At 44.2% G+C, this 22,777-nt stretch overlaps 1 protein-coding gene and 2 long non-coding RNA genes across 49 annotated transcripts in view; 1 reads left to right on the top strand and 2 right to left on the bottom strand.

Moving 5' to 3' along the window:
• LOC132451362 (NACHT, LRR and PYD domains-containing protein 3-like) overlaps positions 1-22,777 on the top strand; it is a 172,615-nt gene that overhangs the window by 99,810 nt on the left and 50,028 nt on the right. For 24 of the 47 annotated variants that reach the window (XM_060043759.1, XM_060043753.1, XM_060043770.1 and 21 more), the window contains 8 exons: positions 2,188-2,304; positions 3,340-3,456; positions 3,738-3,854; positions 4,241-4,304; positions 4,457-4,685; positions 12,096-13,938; positions 14,354-14,527; positions 15,739-15,912. In XM_060043759.1, coding sequence (XP_059899742.1) covers positions 2,188-2,304; positions 3,340-3,456; positions 3,738-3,854; positions 4,241-4,304; positions 4,457-4,685; positions 12,096-13,938; positions 14,354-14,527; positions 15,739-15,912 — 2,835 coding nt within the window. The other 23 variants (XM_060043768.1, XM_060043774.1, XM_060043769.1 and 20 more) reach the window with 10 other exon arrangements.
• Positions 1-22,777, bottom strand: part of LOC132451514 (uncharacterized) — a 145,303-nt gene that overhangs the window by 76,280 nt on the left and 46,246 nt on the right. The gene's annotated exons all lie outside the window — the stretch shown is intronic.
• LOC132451504 (uncharacterized) lies at positions 20,369-21,262 on the bottom strand. The gene is made up of 3 exons (XR_009524117.1): positions 21,145-21,262; positions 20,784-20,970; positions 20,369-20,613 (listed from the first exon to the last, which is right to left on the bottom strand). It is a non-coding gene; the product is annotated as an uncharacterized LOC132451504 (long non-coding RNA).

Genomic DNA, 22,777 nt, shown 5'->3' with positions numbered 1-22,777 from the left:
CCTGGAAGAAGGGATCCCCTACGACGCGTTTCTTCTCAAGATTTCTTCCTTGCTGATTTCAAGGGAGTTTTTTCTTGCCCGTGTGGGGGCTTGGGTAAAGGGGGGTGTCACAAATATTTGGCCTGTTAAGCCCTTTGAGACTGTAATGGTGATTAAGGGCTGTACAAATAACATTGAATTGAATCGTTGTGGGCCAATGGGAGGGCCTGGCCTTGATTGGCAGCACCAGGGTGTTGGCATGGCGACTCCTACCTCGGGGGGCTCCGGGGGGCAGACCAGGGGGGGGGCTCCTCCTGGGGGGATTGGTGAGGGGGGGGGGGGGTGGTGTTTAACAGCTCTAGGTCGGGGAGGGGGAGGAGGAGTATGGGAGGGGGGGGGAGAGGAAGAGCGGGGGTCTGGAGCAGTAGGGGGGGGGGGGGCCCGAGAGGCAGTGGGCCTGGGGTGGGGGGCGAGGGGCGGGTGGGGGGCTATGGAGGGGGGGGCTGGGGGTGTTGAGGGGGGTAGGGGGTCTAGGAGGGTGAGGAGAGGACAGGGGGGGCAGTAGTGAGCAGTGTGTGTGTCTGAGGGAGGGGGGTGGGCCGGACCCGGGGTCTGTACCGGGGGGCCCACCTCACAGCCACGCCCCCCCCCCCCCCCCTCAAAGGGGGAGCCTGTTGGAGGAGGGGGTTAAAGTGTGGGGGGGGGCTGTGGTAGAATAAGGTTCTGCTTCAGCCAGTGGAAGGTATGGGGGGGGGGGGGGGGGGGGGCAAGCAGGTTTAATGGACTCTGCTCATTGGTTCCCCTGTCTAACCGTCCCTGATGGGGGGGGGGGGGGGCAAGCAGGTTTAATGGACTCTGCTCATTGGTTCCCCTGTCTGACCGTCCCTGGTGGGGGGGGGGGGGGGCAAGCAGGTTTAATGGACTCTGCTCATTGGTTCCCCTGTCTGACCGTCCCTGATGGGGGGGGGGGGGGGGCCAAGCAGGTTTAATGGACTCTGCTCATTGGTTCCCCTGTCTGACCGTCCCTGATGGGGGGGGGCCAAGCAGGTTTAATGGACTCTGCTCATTGGTTCCCCTGTCTGACCGTCCCTGATGGGGGGTGTTGGTGGTGACTGCTTGGTGCTGAACTGCTGGTATCGTTTTAAAGGATGTCTTGGTGACGGGGGAGAGTGGAGGTAGGGGGGGTGTGTTGGGGGCTGGTTGTGTGCGTGTGTGTGTGTGTGTGTGTGTGTGTGTGTGTGTGTATGTGTGTGTGTGTGTGTGTGTGTGTGTGTGTGTGTGTGTGTGTGTGTGTGTGTGTGTGTGTGTGTGTGTGTGTGTGTGTGTGTGTGTGTGTGTGTGTGTGTGTGTGTGTGTGTGTGTGTGTTGTCATGTAGGCTATAGATATAGACTGATTTTCTTGGCTTGCATCCATGAAATATTGTAATGTTATGGCCTAGGCCTACTGCATATTGAGAACATTTAGATTGGTGTTGCGCAACAATCTGGGGATGAGGGCATCCCGAATATTGACGGGTATTTCACACACTGCCATCTCAATGTATAGCCTAACATATAAAAATATAATACTGTACTAGACACAAATTAAAGTAACTTTCTTTTCTTTTAATTGCAATGCATTTCTTTTAAGTCTATTGTATATCTTTTTTGTGTTGTAGTTTAAGCACAGTTACAGTCTCCAAGGTGTTTAATTATTCATCTGTCATCTGCTGTACACATCTGTACTGTAGTGAGGGCGGTGTGGTTATGTTGTGGGGTTCATATTAATGGTCTCTATGACATCCATAATGCTTTAGTGTGACGCAGACACAATGATCTTCTCTCAATAAACCTCTAAAGTTCAAAAGGCAAATGAAGTGATGGATGAGTTGTGTTTGTGTCCAGGTCTCCAGTCTGCTATGGATGAGGAGAGAGAGGAGGGGGGTCCTACCTCTAAGACCACTCTGTCTGGGGAACATGGCCGCCAGAGCAAAGCTATGAGGTAAGAAGAGGATCTCTCTGTCTGTGACTGTTGTCCATCTCAGAGCTCAGCAGTGATACATCATGACTCCATCATTAGTCTGAGTAAAAGCTGCGTGTGTGTGTGTGTGTGTGTGTGTGTGTGTGTGTGTGTGTGTGTGTGTGTGTGTGTGTGTGTGTGTGTGTGTGTGTGTGTGTGTGTGTGTGTGTGTGTGTGTGTGTGTGTGTGTGTGTGTGTGTGTGTTGAAGCCCAGAGAAGCAGGAGAGAGCAGACTCCCCTGGACCCAGCTGTGTCTCCATGAAGAGTGGCCGCTCTATGGATCATCCTTTTAACTTTAAAGATGGAAATCAGTCTATTGAGAAGAGGTAAGCATTGATTAGAGATGATGATTTGGGCCGTAGTCTTAAATTCAACCAACTCTCTGACCAATCGATTGGTCGATGGTGAAAAGATGATTATAAAACAATGCGTACGTTATCTCTGGATCAACATAATCTACCACAGTGCGTTGTACTCTACCTGCTAGCCTCAACATCACATAAGGGCTGTTTGGAGAAGGGCAGTGGGTTTCAGACCCTCTCGGTCTGAGTCCACTCGGTTAGGGCAGAGCTTCAATATGAAGCAGACAGCGGACGAGCCACGGAGCGTCGGGCAGCGTCGTTTATAGACGACACCACCGAAGAATTGATTCTAGCTTTTATCTGTGTGTAATATAACGGGGCCCACTGGATGCTGCTGGGATTCGTGACAAGAAGCCAATTCTGATGTGTTCCCACTCAAAGCCTGGCGAGCGTTAAACACGAAGGGGGTTGAAGAATCACAGACGTATTAAGAAAAAAGTACTCATGCCACCATTTTAGCTGATCTGCCCACAGACTTACTCTACACTTTGCATGCTTTTTTGTCGTCCTTTTTAACCAAATGCTCCCAGATCGATGACTTGGTTGGAATCAATGAGTTAGTAGCGGAGTAAAGGTTGAGTAAGTTAGGACTAGCGGTCTTCCTTATGGACCTGTTCAACGTTGAGGAACCCGGGGGTTTGACCTCTGGTCTTATAAGTCCTATAGTTTATTAAACCATATGATTATTAAAACAGAAGCTACGGAGCCTTCAACCTTATTTTTATTCATAATTAATGTTATTTCTAACACAATATAGGCCGTCACTGAAATATAAAACACATCAGACTGCATTTGTCCCTCCCGGCCCTAAAATAATGGATGAAGAAGCTCTTTGTTCTTATTAAAGGAACACCAGCCATAGTCCGACCAAAGGGAATTTGGTCCAACAAGTGCATATCGATTAACCAGTTAACCAACCGACCAGAACTTGACAGCCCTAGAGATTATAAAGGTACAGCTTCTATCAAACTGACAGAAGTCCTGTTTCTTGTTTTCTAGAAGAGTCCAGCAGCAGAGAGCAGACTCCCCTGGACCCAGCTGTGTCTCCATGAAGAGTGACCACTCTATGGATCCTCCTGTTACCTTTAAAGATGGAAATCAGTCTATTGAGAAGAGGTGAGGATTCATCAGAGATCATAAAGATACAGCTTCTATCAAACATCCATAAATCCTGTTTCTTGTTTTTCTTGAAGAGTCCAGCAGGAGTGAGCTGACTCTTGTTAGCAGACTTTACTGGTACTGATGTTTCTAAGTGAGGAAAAATTAAAGTGTGTGTGTGTGTGTGTGTGTGTGTGTGTGTGTGTGTGTGTGTGTGTGTGTGTGTGTGTGTGTGTGTGTGTGTGTGTGTGTGTGTGTGTGTGTGTGTGTGTGTGTGTGTGTGTGTGTGTGTGTTGAAGCCCAGAGCAACAGCAGAGAGCAGACTCCCCTGGACCCAGCTGTGTCTCTATGAAGAGTGGCTGGTCTATGGATCATCCTGTTACCTTTAAAGATGGAAATCAGTTTATTGAGAAGAGGTGAGGATTAATCAGAGATCATAAAGATACAGCATCTATCACCGTCCATAAATCCTAGTTCTTGTTTTGGAAGAGTCAAGAGAATGAAGAGTGACCGCTCTATGGATATACTTTATCAGGGGAGTTTAAAGATGGACGCCCCTCCAGAGAGGAGAGGTAGAGGTTCAAAGAGACGTTGAAAACAGACCAGTTGGTTGTCATCAGACTCTACTGATATTGATGGCTACAAGTCTGGCGAAATATAATTGTGTGTGTGTGTGTGTGTGTGTGTGTGTGTGTGTGTGTGTGTGTGTGTGTGTGTGTGTGTGTGTGTGTGTGTGTGTGTGTGTGTGTGTGTGTGTGTGTGTGTGTGTGTGTGTGTGTGTGTGTGTGTGTGTTCCCCAAAGACAGAAGAGGTCAAAGGTTACCAGTGCTCAGTCTCTACAGCAGCATCAAACAGAGCTGATCAAGGTGTGTAAATGTCCACCAAGACGTTTGACTTCAGCTCTCCATGAACATTAGAAAGCGTCTCTTGTCCAGCGGGACGTGAATCCAGGAAAGATGCTTCTGCTGTCCTCAGTGAGTTCAGAGTAAAGTTCTCCTTGATGTTTGTTCTGTTCCAGAGGGCTGAGGAGAACGCACACACTTTTCTAGACATGGAGCTGAAGAAGCTCTGGAGGGATCTCTTCTCAGATTACCCACAATGCTCAGAGGGTCAGAGAGTGGAGGGGGAGGAGGTGGATGGTAAGAAGGAGGAGCAGAGGAGGCGCGCCATAGAGGGAGTGGTGGACATCACAAAGCTCTGCCTGATGTTGATGAACCAGGAGGAACTGGCCGACACACTGGGGGGCGGTAAGAGACTCTTATCTTGAAAAGACAGAATAAATACACATTTTGAAGAACAGTGGGAGATTATATTAGTTCTGTTCAGGCTAATTGACATAATGTGAGACTCGTACATTTCAAAGTTTAATGTGGAGTCAATCTTTCCTCTTTGGGGTTAAATGGTTTGATCCAGTATGTAGGGTTGTTGTGGGGTATCAGGTTAAATGGTTTGATCCAGTATGTAGGGTTGTTGTGGGGTATCAGGTTAAATGGTTTGATCCAGTATGTAGGGTTGTTGTGGGGTATCAGGTTAAATGGTTTGATCCAGTATGTAGGGTTGTTGTGGGGTATCAGGTTAAATGGTTTGATCCAGTATGTAGGGTTGTTGTGGGGTATCAGGTTAAATGGTTTGATCCAGTATGTAGGGTTGTTGTGGGGTATCAGGTTAAATGGTTTGATCCAGTATGTAGGGTTGTTGTGGGGTATCAGGTTAAATGGTTTGATCCAGTATGTAGGGTTGTTGTTGGGTATCAGGTTAAATGGTTTGATCCAGTATGTAGGGTTGTTGTGGGGTATCAGGTTAAATGGTTTGATCCAGTATGTAGGGTTGTTGTGGGGTATCAGGTTAAATGGTTTGATCCAGTATGTAGGGTTGTTGTGGGGTATCAGGTTAAATGGTTTGATCCAGTATGTAGGGTTGTTGTGGGGTATCAGGTTAAATGGTTTGATCCAGTATGTAGGGTTGTTGTGGGGTATCAGGTTAAATGGTTTGATCCAGTATGTAGGGTTGTTGTGGGGTATCAGGTTAAATGGTTTGATCCAGTATGTAGGGTTGTTGTGGGGTATCAGGTTAAATGGTTTGATCCAGTATGTAGGGTTGTTGTGGGGTATCAGGTTAAATGGTTTGATCCAGTATGTAGGGTTGTTGTGGGGTATCAGGTTAAATGGTTTGATCCAGTATGTAGGGTTGTTGTGGGGTATCAGGTTAAATGGTTTGATCCAGTATGTAGGGTTGTTGTGGGGTATCAGGTTAAATGGTTTGATCCAGTATGTAGGGTTGTTGTGGGGTATCAGGTTAAATGGTTTGATCCAGTATGTAGGGTTGTTGTGGGGTATCAGGTTAAATGGTTTGATCCAGTATGTAGGGTTGTTGTGGGGTATCAGGTTAAATGGTTTGATCCAGTATGTAGGGTTGTTGTGGGGTATCAGGTTAAATGGTTTGATCCAGTATGTAGGGTTGTTGTGGGGTATCAGGTTAAATGGTTTGATCCAGTATGTAGGGTTGTTGTGGGGTATCAGGTTAAATGGTTTGATCCAGTATGTAGGGTTGTTGTGGGGTATCAGGTTAAATGGTTTGATCCAGTATGTAGGGTTGTTGTGGGGTATCAGGTTAAATGGTTTGATCCAGTATGTAGGGTTGTTGTAGGGTATCAGGTTAAATGGTTTGATCCAGTATGTAGGGTTGTTGTAGGGTATCAGGTTAAATGGTTTGATCCAGTATGTAGGGTTGTTGTGGGGTATCAGGTTAAATGGTTTGATCCAGTATGTAGGGTTGTTGTGGGGTATCAGGTTAAATGGTTTGATCCAGTATGTAGGGTTGTTGTGGGGTATCAGGTTAAATGGTTTGATCCAGTATGTAGGGTTGTTGTGGGGTATCAGGTTAAATGGTTTGATCCAGTATGTAGGGTTGTTGTAGGGTATCAGGTTAAATGGTTTGATCCAGTATGTAGGGTTGTTGTGGGGTATCAGGTTAAATGGTTTGATCCAGTATGTAGGGTTGTTGTGGGGTATCAGGTTAAATGGTTTGATCCAGTATGTAGGGTTGTTGTGGGGTCTCAGGTTAAATGGTTTGATCCAGTATGTAGGGTTGTTGTGGGGTATCAGGTTAAATGGTTTGATCCAGTATGTAGGGTTGTTGTGGGGTATCAGGTTAAATGGTTTGATCCAGTATGTAGGGTTGTTGTAGGGTATCAGGTTAAATGGTTTGATCCAGTATGTAGGGTTGTTGTGGGGTATCAGGTTAAATGGTTTGATCCAGTATGTAGGGTTGTTGTAGGGTATCAGGTTAAATGGTTTGATCCAGTATGTAGGGTTGTTGTAGGGTATCAGGTTAAATGGTTTGATCCAGTATGTAGGGTTGTTGTGGGGTATCAGGTTAAATGGTTTGATCCAGTATGTAGGGTTGTTGTGGGGTATCAGGTTAAATGGTTTGATCCAGTATGTAGGGTTGTTGTGGGGTATCAGGTTAAATGGTTTGATCCAGTATGTAGGGTTGTTGTGGGGTATCAGGTTAAATGGTTTGATCCAGTATGTAGGGTTGTTGTGGGGTATCAGGTTAAATGGTTTGATCCAGTATGTAGGGTTGTTGTGGGGTATCAGGTTAAATGGTTTGATCCAGTATGTAGGGTTGTTGTGGGGTATCAGGTTAAATGGTTTGATCCAGTATGTAGGGTTGTTGTGGGGTATCAGGTTAAATGGTTTGATCCAGTATGTAGGGTTGTTGTAGGGTATCAGGTTAAATGGTTTGATCCAGTATGTAGGGTTGTTGTGGGGTATCAGGTTAAATGGTTTGATCCAGTATGTAGGGTTGTTGTGGGGTATCAGGTTAAATGGTTTGATCCAGTATGTAGGGTTGTTGTGGGGTATCAGGTTAAATGGTTTGATCCAGTATGTAGGGTTGTTGTGGGGTATCAGGTTAAATGGTTTGATCCAGTATGTAGGGTTGTTGTGGGGTATCAGGTTAAATGGTTTGATCCAGTATGTAGGGTTGTTGTGGGGTATCAGGTTAAATGGTTTGATCCAGTATGTAGGGTTGTTGTAGGGTATCAGGTTAAATGGTTTGATCCAGTATGTAGGGTTGTTGTGGGGTATCAGGTTAAATGGTTTGATCCAGTATGTAGGGTTGTTGTGGGGTATCAGGTTAAATGGTTTGATCCAGTATGTAGGGTTGTTGTGGGGTATCAGGTTAAATGGTTTGATCCAGTATGTAGGGTTGTTGTGGGGTATCAGGTTAAATGGTTTGATCCAGTATGTAGGGTTGTTGTGGGGTATCAGGTTAAATGGTTTGATCCAGTATGTAGGGTTGTTGTGGGGTATCAGGTTAAATGGTTTGATCCAGTATGTAGGGTTGTTGTGGGGTATCAGGTTAAATGGTTTGATCCAGTATGTAGGGTTGTTGTGGGGTATCAGGTTAAATGGTTTGATCCAGTATGTAGGGTTGTTGTGGGGTATCAGGTCAAATGGTTTGATCCAGTATGTAGGGTTGTTGTGGGGTATCAGGTTAAATGGTTTGATCCAGTATGTAGGGTTGTTGTGGGGTATCAGGTTAAATGGTTTGATCCAGTATGTAGGGTTGTTGTGGGGTATCAGGTTAAATGGTTTGATCCAGTATGTAGGGTTGTTGTGGGGTATCAGGTTAAATGGTTTGATCCAGTATGTAGGGTTGTTGTGGGGTATCAGGTTAAATGGTTTGATCCAGTATGTAGGGTTGTTGTGGGGTATCAGGTTAAATGGTTTGATCCAGTATGTAGGGTTGTTGTGGGGTATCAGGTTAAATGGTTTGATCCAGTATGTAGGGTTGTTGTGGGGTATCAGGTTAAATGGTTTGATCCAGTATGTAGGGTTGTTATGGGGTATCAGGTTAAATGGTTTGATCCAGTATGTAGGGTTGTTGTGGGGTATCAGGTTAAATGGTTTGATCCAGTATGTGGGGTTGTTGTAGGGTATCAGGTTAAATGGTTTGATCCAGTATGTAGGGTTGTTGTGGGGTATCAGCTTAAATGGTTTGATCCAGTATGTAGGGTTGTTGTGGGGTATCAGGTTAAATGGTTTGATCCAGTATGTAGGGTTGTTGTGGGGTATCAGGTTAAATGGTTTGATCCAGTATGTAGGGTTGTTGTGGGGTATCAGGTTAAATGGTTTGATCCAGTATGTAGGGTTGTTGTGGGGTATCAGGTTAAATGGTTTGATCCAGTATGTAGGGTTGTTGTAGGGTATCAGGTTAAATGGTTTGATCCAGTATGTAGGGTTGTTGTAGGGTATCAGGTTAAATGGTTTGATCCAGTATGTAGGGTTGTTGTGGGGTATCAGGTTAAATGGTTTGATCCAGTATGTAGGGTTGTTGTGGGGTATCAGGTTAAATGGTTCGATCCAGTATGTAGGGTTGTTGTGGGGTATCAGGTTAAATGGTTCGATCCAGTATGTAGGGTTGTTGTGGGGTATCAGGTTAAATGGTTTGATCCAGTATGTAGGGTTGTTGTGGGGTATCAGGTTAAATGGTTTGATCCAGTATGTAGGGTTGTTGTGGGGTATCAGGTTAAATGGTTTGATCCAGTATGTAGGGTTGTTGTGGGGTATCAGGTTAAATGGTTTGATCCAGTATGTAGGGTTGTTGTGGGGTATCAGGTTAAATGGTTTGATCCAGTATGTAGGGTTGTTGTGGGGTATCAGGTTAAATGGTTTGATCCAGTATGTAGGGTTGTTGTGGGGTATCAGATTAAATGGTTTGATCCAGTATGTAGGGTTGTTGTGGGGTATCAGGTTAAATGGTTTGATCCAGTATGTAGGGTTGTTGTGGGGTATCAGGTTAAATGGTTTGATCCAGTATGTAGGGTTGTTGTGGGGTATCAGGTTAAATGGTTTGATCCAGTATGTAGGGTTGTTGTGGGGTATCAGGTTAAATGGTTTGATCCAGTATGTAGGGTTGTTGTGGGGTATCAGGTTAAATGGTTTGATCCAGTATGTAGGGTTGTTGTGGGGTATCAGGTTAAATGGTTTGATCCAGTATGTAGGGTTGTTGTGGGGTATCAGGTTAAATGGTTTGATCCAGTATGTAGGGTAATGGTGGGGTATCAGGTTAAATGGTTTGATCCAGTATGTAGGGTTGTTGTAGGGTATCAGGTTAAATGGTTTGATCCAGTATGTAGGGTTGTTGTGGGGTATCAGGTTAAATGGTTTGATCCAGTATGTAGGGTTGTTGTGGGGTATCAGGTTAAATGGTTTGATCCAGTATGTAGGGTTGTTGTAGGGTATCAGGTTAAATGGTTTGATCCAGTATGTAGGGTTGTTGTGGGGTATCAGGTTAAATGGTTTGATCCAGTATGTAGGGTTGTTGTGGGGTATCAGGTTAAATGGTTTGATCCAGTATGTAGGGTTGTTGTGGGGTATCAGGTTAAATGGTTTGATCCAGTATGTAGGGTTGTTGTGGGGTATCAGGTTAAATGGTTTGATCCAGTATGTAGGGTTGTTGTGGGGTATCAGGTTAAATGGTTTGATCCAGTATGTATGGTTGTTGTGGGGTATCAGGTTAAATGGTTTGATCCAGTATGTAGGGTTGTTGTAGGGTATCAGGTTAAATGGTTTGATCCAGTATGTAGGGTAATGGTGGGGGTCTCAGGTTAAAGAATGTTAAACATCATCATTACCAGAACCAAGTCACCTGACCACATCACCCCCATTCTCGTCCAGCTACACGTTTTGTTTTGATCATGCTGTTGGTGATGCAGCTCTTGCTGTTTTTGACCCTAGATTGTTTTATGAATTGTAAGGCGACCTTTGGGTGTCGTGAAAGGCGCCTTGAAATAAAATTGTATTCAATGTAATTATTATTATTATTATTAATAATATTAAACATAAACTGCATATCAACAGCAGAATAACTCTGTGGAAGAGATGAACACTATCTTGTCCTATCAGCATTTCATTTTACACAAATTCATTATCATTATTATTATCATTAGACAAATCATATCGCTGTGGTAAAAACGAAAAGTCCTGAACATTTTGAATTCGTAACATGCAGTCTTTGTCACGACTAGCTTCTCAGACCACAAGTTATGAAGCCACATTCATATTAAACATTATACTGCTGACCAACAGCAGAACAACTCAGTGGAAGTGATGAAACCCTGTCTTGATGTATCAGCATAGCAAATCCCTTTACACTGATTCACTATCATTATTACTATCGTTAGACCAATCATATTGCTGTGCAAATAATAGTCCTTAACAGGGCTGCTCGATTTTGGAAAAAACGAGAATCACGATTTTTTTGGTCAAGATTGAAATCACGATTCTTCAAACGATTCTTCTTGAGTTTGATAATAAAATGCATTTATTCGGCGTTTCAAAAAAATAAACACGGTAACTGAGTTTTAAAAATTATTTAACTACACGGTACACAAACTGTTCAAATAGAAAAATTTTAAATGTTCAAATTGAAAATAATGTACAAATGAATTTGTATCCAGCTGTTCTTTAATTTCTATAAAACTTTCAATGAATAAAATAAATATACTAGAAGATTAAATATGGAGAACAGGCGTCGGTTGTAATCGACGTCTGTCCTGCTGTCGTCGGGGTTGTGGTCTTGTGTTTTTGTTTCTTTGCCAATCCGTCGTAAGCGACTTTGTGATTGCGTCTCAGGCCCCGTCCACACTAACCCGGGTAAATGTAAAAACGCACATCCTCAATGAAAACGTTCTCCGTCCACACTATCGTTTTCATATGGTTTTCGGAATGTTTTGCATCCACCTTCCACACTGAAATTATTTTGATACACAGTTGTTGTCATGGTTACGCAACTCCGCCACGCCTCTCAGGCGTGCGATCAGTTGATATTTACAGTTGATCAGCTGGTTTATCATTTTCGACCCGGTCTTGTCCAGAAACGGCGCTTCAAGTACGGTTTGAACTGCCGTCTTTCGGTTTTTTTACCATCACTTAAGAACATCAAGTCATCAATGTCGAGTTGTATCTGGAGATAAATTAGTACATTGTACAGAGAGATAATCTTTTGCATTTCACCTGCCATTTTTTTGATGAGCGTCTCGGTCTCGAGTGCAAGCTTGGCAAGCTTGGCACAGTGTCATGGCAACCGAACGTCATCGTTTCTGAAAGCCTCCGTCTACCCTGTCCACACTACAACGTGAACCCAGCGTTTTCACATCAATCCACCTCATCGATCGTTTTCGAAAAGCATAGTTTTCAGTGTTTTACCCTTTTTATCGAGTAAACACGGCTGTCCTCCCACTGCAATCTCGCTCGTGCTGTTTTCTGAATAAGGTCACCACACACACACAGCTCGCGGGGCCGTGTTGAACGCTCTGGGGGAGGGACAGAATTGCGCATGCGAGTCTCTTTCACAAGACCTCATAGACAACGGAAAATTCCAAAAGAATCATTCCAACTCAACGATATTATTAATTTGGAGATCGTTTGACCCAAGAATCTAAATCGTGATCAAAATTTGATTAATCGCACAGCCCTAGTCCTTAACACTTTGAATCTGTAACATGCAGTCCTTCACAACAAGCTTTTCCGACCACAAGTAATGAAGCGACTAAATATAATGAAGTTTGTAATTTAACAGGAAATATTGAACTGGTTCCACTGATCACAATCCACTAACGTGATGTCATCTGTTGTTTTCTCATTTAGGATCTGCTGCTGTCGATTGCCAACATAAAATAATGTATAATTTGAAGAAGAAGTTCAGGTGTGTGTTTGAGGGAATCGCTAAAGCAGGACAGCGAACAGATCTGAACGACTTCTACACAGAGATCTTCATCACAGAGGGAGGCAGTGGAGAGGTCAACAAGGAACATGAGGTCAGACTGATTGAAACCGCTTCCAGGAAACGAGCCATGGAAGAAACACCAATCAGATGTGAAGACATCTTTAAACCCTTACCTGGACACGATCAACCAATCAGGACGATAATGACAACTGGAGTGGCCGGCATTGGTAAAACCGTCTTAACACACAAGTTCACTCTGGAGTGGGCTGAGGGCAAAACCAACCAGGACATACACTTCACATTTCTCCTCACTTTCAGAGAGCTGAATTTACTGAAAGGGAAAGAGTTTAGCTTGGTGGAACTTCTTCATCACCTCTTTATTGAGACCAAAGAAGCAGGAATCTGCAGATTCGACTGGTTCCAAGTTGTCTTCATCTTGGATGGTCTGGATGAGTGTCGACTTCCTCTGGACTTCCAGAGAAACCCGATCTGGACTGATGTCACAAAGTCCACCTCGGTGGACGTGCTGTTGACCAACCTCATCAGGGGCGACCTGCTTCCCTCCGCTCGCATTTGGATAACCACACGCCCTGCGGCAGCCAATCAGATCCCTGCTGAGTGTGTTGACATGGTGACAGAGGTGAGGGGGTTCACCGACGAGCAGAAGGAGGAGTACTTCAGGAAGAGATTCGGAGAGGAGACGATGGCCAGCACAATCATCTCCCACGTCAAGAAATCACGAAGCCTCCACATCATGTGTCACATCCCAGTCTTCTGTTGGATCACTGCTTCAGTTCTGGAGGACATCTTCAAAAAATCCCAGATCGAAGAGATGCCCAAGACCGTGACTCAGATGTACAGCCACTTCCTGAGGGTTCAGTCCATACAGGGGGACAGGAAGTACCATGGAAGGGCTGAAACCGATCCAGACTGGAGTTCAGAGAGCAGGGAGATCATCGTTTCTCTTGGGAAACTTGCTTTTAACCAGCTGGAGAGTGGCAACCTGATCTTCTACGAGGCAGATATGGCAGAGTGTGACATTGATATCAGAGCAGCCTCAGTGTACTCAGGAGTGTTCACCCAGATCTTTAAAGAGGAGTGTGGGCTGTACCAGGACAAGGTGTTCTGCTTTGTCCATCTGAGCATCCAGGAGTTTCTGGCTGCCCTTTATGTCTTTCTGTCCTTCATCAACGATGGTGTCAATCTGCTCTCAGAAGAACCACCAACCTCCAGTAAAGATAAACTCCTCCTCTACCAGAGTGCTGTGGACAAGGCCTTACAGAGTGAGAACGGACACCTGGACTTGTTCCTCCGCTTCCTCCTGGGCCTCTCTCTGGAGACCAATCAGATTGTCCTACGAGGTCTGCTGGGACAGAAAAAACGATCACTGATTAAAACAGGTCTGCTGCGTCTGAAAGGAAGTATGTCACGGACCAATAAGGGAACAGTGTCACAGATCAATGAGGGAATAGTGTCTTACATCAAGGAGAAGATAAAAGGTGATCTATCTCCAGAAAGAAGCATCAATCTGTTCCACTGTCTGAATGAGCTGAACGACTGTTCTCTAGTGAAGGAGATCCAACAGTACCTGACATCAGGAAGTCTCTCTGGAGAATCTCTCTCCCCTGCTCAGTGGTCAGCTCTGGTCTTCATCTTACTTACATCAGAAGAGGAGCTGGACGTGTTTGACCTGAAGAAATACTCTGCTTCAGAAGATGGTCTTCTGAGGCTGCTGCCAGTGGTCAAAGCCTCCAAAACATATCTGTAGGTTCACTAATAACATGTATTACAATACACACTACACAATATAAATACAACTGGAATATAAGGTGTATATAGTACGAAAAAGATCTCTGTAGGTTCATCACAACATTTATTACTAATTTACTCATAACAGAATAAACATACTAGTTATAACATACTAGTTATAATAACATACAAAACATCTCTGTTGGTGTCCTACTAACGTGTAATGTATGACATTATACATAAGAGAATATTCACAACAATAGAATATAGAAGACATTTTCATTCTCAACTAAACAACTATTTAACATTTATGCATCTAATTATTTAATATGTTTATTAAACCAATAACATTCCCTCATTATTGAATAACTTAAAGATGTTTGTTATTTTGATCACAGTTCCTAACCTGTTCTCTTTATTGTGTGTTCAGGCTGAATGGCTGCCATCTGTCAGAGAGATGCTGTAAAGCTCTGGCCTCAGTTCTCAGCTCCAACTCCTCTAGTCTGAGAGAGCTGGACCTGAGTACCAATGATCTGCAGGATTCAGGAGTGAAGCTGCTCTCTGCTGGACTGGGGAGTCCACACTGTACGCTGGAAACTCTCAGGTCAGTTTTACTCAATGGTCAAACAGTTACACCACAAGGTTCAATATCAGAAGACTTAACAGATTAACGTCCTTAAAAGTGCGCACATGAAATGAAGCAGCACGCAACTGACACCCCCAAGCGCACAAATGCTGTCTAAAGGTACAGCCACCCTGAACGTGTTGCGCGCGTTAGAGGCTTTAGTAAATCCACATCTTTGCGTAGGGAACCATTGGTTTAGACGTGTAGATGTGTTAAACGCGCTAAAGCAGCACGTTAGGCGCGTTAGACGCGTTTTACGCACCTAAATAACTCGCCCAACACACCCACGAGCGGAGTTCAAAAAATTGAACTTTTTACGCTCCTACGCGTGACACTTAGCCGCGATAGCCAATCAGCATTGAGCTTGACCCGACGTCACTGGCAGAGAGACGGAGGACAGGCGCTCCGCAGCTCATATGGAGCGCCTCTACTTGGTGTCCTGACGGTAGATCCTGGCACCAACCCGGGTCAGCAGGTCATCAAACATGGCCCCAGTCAACTAAAAATACGTCTGGAACCGGCCGTCATCCAGGCGGAGTTCCTGGAGGAGGTGGTGAGACCCACCCAGCTGTGAGCGCCCACGGAGGATGTCATGCTCCCAAACACGACGGCGTTTGGGTTTCCTGCTCTCCTCGAACTCCCACAACAAGTACAGCGTAGCGATGGTGGTGATCTCAGACATGTTTGTGGAGCAAAAGAAAAGGAGCGGGGGAAATTAAGTTATGGGCGGGCTCATCTAGCTCCGTAGGCGCGTTAGGCGTGTTGAACCATTTTTGAGCCACACAATGATGAAGCAGCAGGTTAGGCCTAATCCTACGAGCGTAACGAGTTCAGTTTGGCCGTACCTTTAGTTCTCGTGCTCGCAAAGTGTTTTCCTGATTGTTTTGATGTTTATTCCCCTCACAACATAATATACATAATAATGGAATAAAACTTCTAATTATATACAAAACATCGCTTTAGATTAACTGATAACATGTATTACAATACAATGCAGAATATTAATAAAACTGCAAGAAAAGTAATATTAATATCCAAAACGACGTTTCCAACACTGCAAAACAACTATCTTATTGTTATACATTTTACACCCAATTTGAATAACCACAATTTCTTCATTATGTAATAAGTTGAGGATGTAAGTTATTTTAATCACAGTTCCTAACCTTTTCTCTTTATTGTGTGTTCAGGCTGAATGGCTGCCATCTGTCAGAGAGATGCTGTAAAGCTCTGGCCTCAGTTCTCAGCTCCAACTCCTCTAGTCTGAGAGAGCTGGACCTGAGTACCAATGATCTGCAGGATTCAGGAGTGAAGCTGCTCTCTGCTGGACTGGGAAGTCCCCACTGTACGCTGGAAACTCTCAGGTCAGTTTTACTCAATGGTCAAACAGTTACACCACAAGGTTCAATATCAGAAGACTTAACAGATTAACGTCCTTAAAAGTGCGCACATGAAATGAAGCAGCACGCAACTGACACCCCCAAGCGCACAAATGCTGTCTAAAGGTACAGCCACCCTGAACGTGTTGCGCGCGTTAGAGGCTTTAGTAAATCCACATCTTTGCGTAGGGAACCATTGGTTTAGACGTGTAGATGTGTTAAACGCGCTAAAGCAGCACGTTAGGCGCGTTAGACGCGTTTTACGCACCTAAATAACACGGCCAACACACCCACGAGCGGAGTTCAAAAAATTAAACTTTTTACGCTCCTACGTGTGACACTTAGCCGCGATAGCCAATCAGTATTGAGCTTGACCCGACGTCACTGGCAGAGAGACGGAGGACAGGCTCTCCGCAGCTCATATGGAGCGCCTGTACTTGGTGTCCTGACGGTAGATCCTGGCACCAACCCGGGTCAGCAGGTCATCAAACATGGCCCCGGTCAACTGAAAATACGTCTGGAACCGGCCGTCATCCAGGCGGAGTTCCTGGAGGAGGTGGTGAGACCCACCCAGCTGTGAGCGCCCACGGAGGATGTCATGCTCCCAAATACAACGGTGTTTGGGTTTCCTGCTCTCCTCGAACTCCCACAACAAGTACAGCGCAGCGATGGTGGTGATTTCAGCCATGTTTGTGGAGCAAAAGAAAAGGAGCGGGGGAAATTAAGTTTTGGGCGGGCTCATCTAGCTCCGTAGGCGCGTTAGGCGTGTTGAACCATTTTTGTGACACACAATGATGAAGCAGGCCTAATCCTACGAGCGTAACGTGTTCAGTTTGGCCGTACATTTTAGTTCTCGTGCTAGCAAAGTGTTTTCCTGATTGCTATGATGTTTATTCCCCTCACAACACAATATACATAATAATGGAATAAAACTTCTGATTATACACAAAACTAGAGATGTCCCGATCTAATTTTTTAGCTCCCGATCCGATTCCGATATTTTCATGTTGCTCCTGATCCAATCCCGATATTTCCCGATACTGGATTTTCGATATTGATTTCCGATATCACTTTTTGTGTTGACAAACAATATTTAATTTCCTGTACATTAAGAAATAGACAGGCATCCAAGTTGTGCTCAATAGCTTTTATTCTATCACGTTAACATAACATAACATAAGCATTACTTGTAAACATAACCTAAAGTAAAGTTTTGGTTACTTAACTTATTTGAGGCAACAAGTTTCCACCCTTTTTTCAAGTAAGCTGATTATTTTTTACAATGTGGGCGGGTACTAATAGTGCAGAGCTTCTTATTTCCTCCATCTTAATCTACTGCACTGACTTCTTCAGTTCAGTGCAGGTTTTGTTTAATGAAAACCAACATCTGCACCATCTCGGCTGACAACCGCTTCCTTTTCTCATCAAGGACATTCGCACTGCACTAAACAGTCTCTCACTGTCCACCGATGTACAAGGTGCACAAAGACGCTTTGTGGCTGTATCAGCCAGTGCGGGTCGCTGTGTAGCATGTGCCCGCCAGTAGTGTAGAGGATTCTCTGACCTTGGGATAGTTTTGTTCAGCCAGCATTGAGAAGAGCCGTGGAATAATCCATAATAATGCAAGGTTTAGAAGTTAAATATTTGAAAGTTGTAGAATAAATTAATATCATTTATATTGGAGTTAATTTTTCTAGAAATGTACTTACAATGTCAGTTAATCATTTGCATATTTATGTCACACAATTATTCCTTACATATTTGCATGTTTACATATTTAACAGTCAGGATATTCTGTTGAATCTGCCTCTCTTATTCCCTCACGTTTACCTCAGTCTAAATTCTAGCTTCTGATTGGTTAGTTCAGTCACGTGATGGGTCCGAACAAGGAAGTGTTTGAGAATAGTTTTGCGCCTATAACGGCCCACCACTAATATATATATATATATATATATATATATATATATATGTATATGTATATGTATATGTATATATATGTATATGTATATGTATATATATGTATATGTATATATATGTATATGTATATCTACCGTATTTTCCGCACTATAAGGCGCACCTGAGTATAAGCCGCAGCAGCTAAATTGAATGATGTGTACATAGATAAGCCGCACTGGACTATAAGCCGCGGGGTGTTTTAATATTTAATTACAATATGCAAGGTTTCGTGCACAGAGGGGATTGTCGGGAAAGAGATGGCTGCTTGAGGAAGCTTCCATTTATTAACATTTCAACAAACAAGTTGCATATTTGCATAACGTATTCAAGTGTTACCATTTAGTGCAATAGTAGCTACAGAACATATACGGTACTGTGCTGTGTAAACAGTACTGTATCACATAGCGTATCAGACACACAAACAATTCAACTTTCAAACTTAAACGATGCGCTCCCAGCGCACATACCGGCAGTGATCTACACAGCAGTGGTTTTCAATCAATGGTTTGAGGGAGTGCATAGGGGTTCCCCAGCAAAATTAGTTACCGTAATAGCGTCAAACATTTATTAACATTGGCTATTTTGGAAAAACCTTGAAAAAGTGTGAACATCTTTGAACGTTTATCTACGTTGTAGCCTACAGTAATAATAACATAACAAAAAACAAAGCTTACAGCGCTTGACGAGGCAATATCAATGGCTAAATTAAATGTGTGTTTTTAAAAGTGCCTGTAACACGACAGTAAGCGCGTAAGCCTAAAGTTGCAACAACGAGGCTGCTTAAAATATACGGTAATCAGCCTACCAGAACACGGCTGTAACCAGAAAAGTCAAGTCATTAATCCTCATCTCCGTCTTCTTCCTGCGTACTAAAACCACCAAAGTCCTCATCTTCAGTGTCGGAAACGAACAGGCTCAGGGTGGCTTCGTCAGCCACTCTCCTCTCTCCTTCGTTGTCGCTGTCAAAACCAACAAACTCCTCTTCGTCACTGTCGGAATCGAATAGCCTCTGAAGGGCCTCAGCTGTGGCGGCGTCCTCCTCTTCATCACGCAGTAGTCCAGCCTTTCGGAACCCGTTGATGATCGTGGATGTTTTGACACTCCTCCACGCCATCAGGACCCACTCGCAAACTTGAGCGAAAGTTGCTTTTCGCATGCGACCAGTTTTGGTGAATGATTTATCGCCGCTAGTCATCCACGCCTCCCACTGAACGCGTAGTGCCACTTTGAACGAACGATTGACACCGATGTCGAGTGGCTGCAGATGCTTCGTTGTGCCCCCAGGAATCACAGCTGGAATCGAGTTTGTGCTCTTGATGGCTGCTTTCACATTATCCGTTATATGGGCCCTCATGCTGTCCAAAACGAGGTGGTTGTGCTTCGTATTTGTCTTGCTCTCGTTCTCGTTCTGTCTTTCGTAGCCTACCACTCAAGGTTCCACTTTTACTTTTGCGCGCTACTTGAGGCTTTTCCGGTCTCCAGCGTTTCCTGCTGGAGCCCGCCACTGGTGGCGGGGCGCGGACCGGTCATAGAGCCCATAGAGTTAAAGTCGGTGGACTCGTCTGTAACCTGTAAAATCCATAGATTAGCCGCACCGTTATATAAGCCGCAGACTCGAAAAATGGGGAAAAAGGCGCGGCTTATAGTCCGAAAATTACGGTATATGTATATATATTAGAGGTGGGCATAGATTAATTTTTTTAATCTAGATTAATCTAGATTAATCTTGAAATTAATCTAGATTAATCTAGATTAAAATGGCTCATTTGAATTCTGCCGAAGGCATTCATAATATGTGTGCTACCTAAATAATTAGACCAGGGGCTCATCTCCTGTTTCCAAAATGCATCACAAACTGCTAGAGAAGGCTGTTCTACTATAATTGGTGATGAAAATAAATAATGTTCAATAAGATGCACTTGTGTTTATGAACTGTTTATTCAGTTAAACATGAATTTAACACACTGCGTCCACACACATTGCGTCCACACACACACACACACATTGCGTCCACACACACACTGGGTACACACACACACACAAATACCCAAATAGAACAGGCCCACAAATAGAACAGGCCCACAAATAGAACAGGCCCCCACACACACACACACACACACACACACTGCCAACACACACTAACAACACACACTGCCAACACTAAACACGGAGTGCGTGGGGACATTTTTGTTTCGATCATGTGGGAGTGGTGGCGGAACTTTAGGCCTACATGACAGGTCATGATGAACTTAAGAACATGAGAATCTATTTCTTCTTCTTCCACCAGTCACTCAGGCAGACCAGCTTGTTCACAGTTTCTGGTGACAAGCTAGATCTCCTCTTCTGCACAATATGGCCTGCTAAAGAAAAAAGTCTCTCGCATGGAACAGTTGTGGCAGGAGTCCCCAAGTATCTACGGGCAATCTTACCATAGACAGCAGTGTGCTCCGACCACCAATTCAGTGGACACTGATCTAAGCTGGCACTGGGCTCTACCTTGTACCTCTCCACAGTATTGTCTTCTGGTGTCTCCTCCTCTGATTCTGAGTCTGAATCCATCACTAGCAGGGCTGTTTTCTTCTTGGGTGGCTCAGGGTTCTCCTCCCCGAGTGGCTGCAGAGCAGGTTCTTCTCCCTTCACCAACTCCCTTAGCTTTGCCCACACTGGCTCCCTCTCTGCTCTGGGCAAGCACTTGAGGTCCTTAAAACGTGGATCTAGAGCAGTCGCCACCTTTGATGAACAAAAATGAATAATTATTGGTTGACGAAAATTTCACTTTCCAAATCCAACCTCCATATTTCTTCATGACTCATTCATTCATCTATTCATTGACCGATCTACTGGCTTAACAGTTTATAATGATAAAACAATGTAGTTATCTTCTGGTCAGTCTGACATACCTTAAGCCATTCCAGGTTTATTTTCTCCCTCCGCTGGTTGAGGTCCGTGGTGAAGGCAGCCTTGAATCGCACAATGTAGGCAGGATCATCATCTGAGATCTTCATCGCATGCTGGAGGTGGCACAGGGCAGGTAGAACCACAGAGCAGGATACATACTTATCCCCACCAAGGAGCTCAGTGATGTACCTACAGACAGACAGACAGACAGACAGACAGACAGACAGACAGACAGACAGACAGACAGAGCAATAAATAATTAATGACTAATTAATTTAACTCAGATTACACATTTTTAAATATCTTAATCACATTACATTATTGGATGCCAATTCATGAACACGCTATCTTTGTAGACCATACCTGCATGGCTCCAGCTGTTTCTCGAGATTTGCCAACTTCTCATATTCAGCATTTGTTGGGAGGGCCAGATTGTGCTTCTGCTGAGACAGCGTTGTGTGCAGTGCGTCTCTGTTGCGCCTCACATGCTTGATCATCTCAAGGGTGGAATTCCACCGTGTAGGAACATCTTGCACAAGTTGCTCCTGATCTTGTCCAAGGGAGGCTTGCTGGGCATTCAGCTCGTCTGAGTTGGCCGGACTGTGTTTGAAATGTCCGACCACTTTACGGCACTTGGCCAGTGCACCATCAAAACCACCATCCCGAAGTGACATTACAATAGCTCTCTGTACAACATGCGCAACACAGGGCACATGCTCGAATGGCAGTATCCTCCCTGCTGCCACCATATTAGGAGCGCTGTCTGTCCCAATAGTGCTGATTTTGTCAGTTATCCCCCACTGATTAGCGACGTCGAGAAACTGCCTGGCACACGCTTCGGCAAAGTGACGCTCCTCTGTTTTCATCACACCTAACGGACAGACAAAGTACATCAGAATAAATTCACTAGTAGTAGTAAACAACTAGCAATTATCAAGAAGCAAACATAATGTTGTGGTGGTAATTCATGGTGTTGTGGTGGTAATTCATGGTGTTGTGGTGATTAATAAGTAATTAAATTAAATAATGTAATTTAAAATTCAGTGTTGGGCAGTAGGGTTAGGGTTCACTACTTGTAGCTAAGCTAGTAACTAACTACAATTCTCAGTAGCTTCACTATTTCTTGAATCAAGTAACTTTTCAGTCTTTTCACTTATAATTGATTTACCTCGGGTGTACTGTGGAGTGGGCAACTGTTTTATTAGCAGGCTAGCATTGCCGGTTGACTTGCGCTAGCCCAGCACGTGCGAACTAGCCTAGCACGTGCGAACTAGCCTAGCACGTGCAAACTCTGCAACTAGAAGGACTGAATGAAATGTGTTAAACTGTCTCCAATGGTAAAGAACACCAAGGCTAACTTGGGAATCAGGCCCTATGTCCAAAATTCCTAACTACCCTTTTAACTTCTTAAAGTAGCTTGGCCACTATTTCTGGGGTATTTGTGGCTAAACACAGCGCAGTCATTTGTAGTATAGAGAATATCCCTGCAACATACTTGAACTTGTAGGCCTATCGTTGGAATTTTGAGACTTCTTATTAATCACAGATTCAATCAAAATTTGAACACACATTTGCTTGAAATTTGGTTCAACTTAAACATGTATGTTGAAATTGAATGAACTACTTTTGCTGTGTAACTTGGCTTGTTCGCCTACATTTGACTGGGTGGTAGCTTTTGTGTAGTGAAGCTTTATTTACGGTAGAGTAACTGATAGCTTAGCTCAGTACAATTTCCAAGTAGTAGTAACACTGTTAAAATTAAATAACGTAGCCTACCTAGAGCGAAGGAGATAAGTTCCCAGCTGGCATCGATGAGGTGTACAGTAACGCCGAGGTAGTTATCATTCTTGACAGATGTCCAATGGTCCCCAGTCAGTGCTACACACGTCGCCTCTACCAGCTTCTCATCTTTTGCGGCTTTCTCTGAGGCGTGCTGGTCATGTATTCTTCTCATGATAGTTCGCCTCGCAGGTAGTTTGTATGATGGGTCACCTGT

The sequence above is a fragment of the Gadus macrocephalus genome, chromosome 22 (assembly GCF_031168955.1).
Source record: "Gadus macrocephalus chromosome 22, ASM3116895v1".
Classification (NCBI taxonomy): Eukaryota; Metazoa; Chordata; class Actinopteri; order Gadiformes; family Gadidae; genus Gadus; species Gadus macrocephalus.
This window is presented reverse-complemented; position numbering and strand designations above follow the sequence as displayed.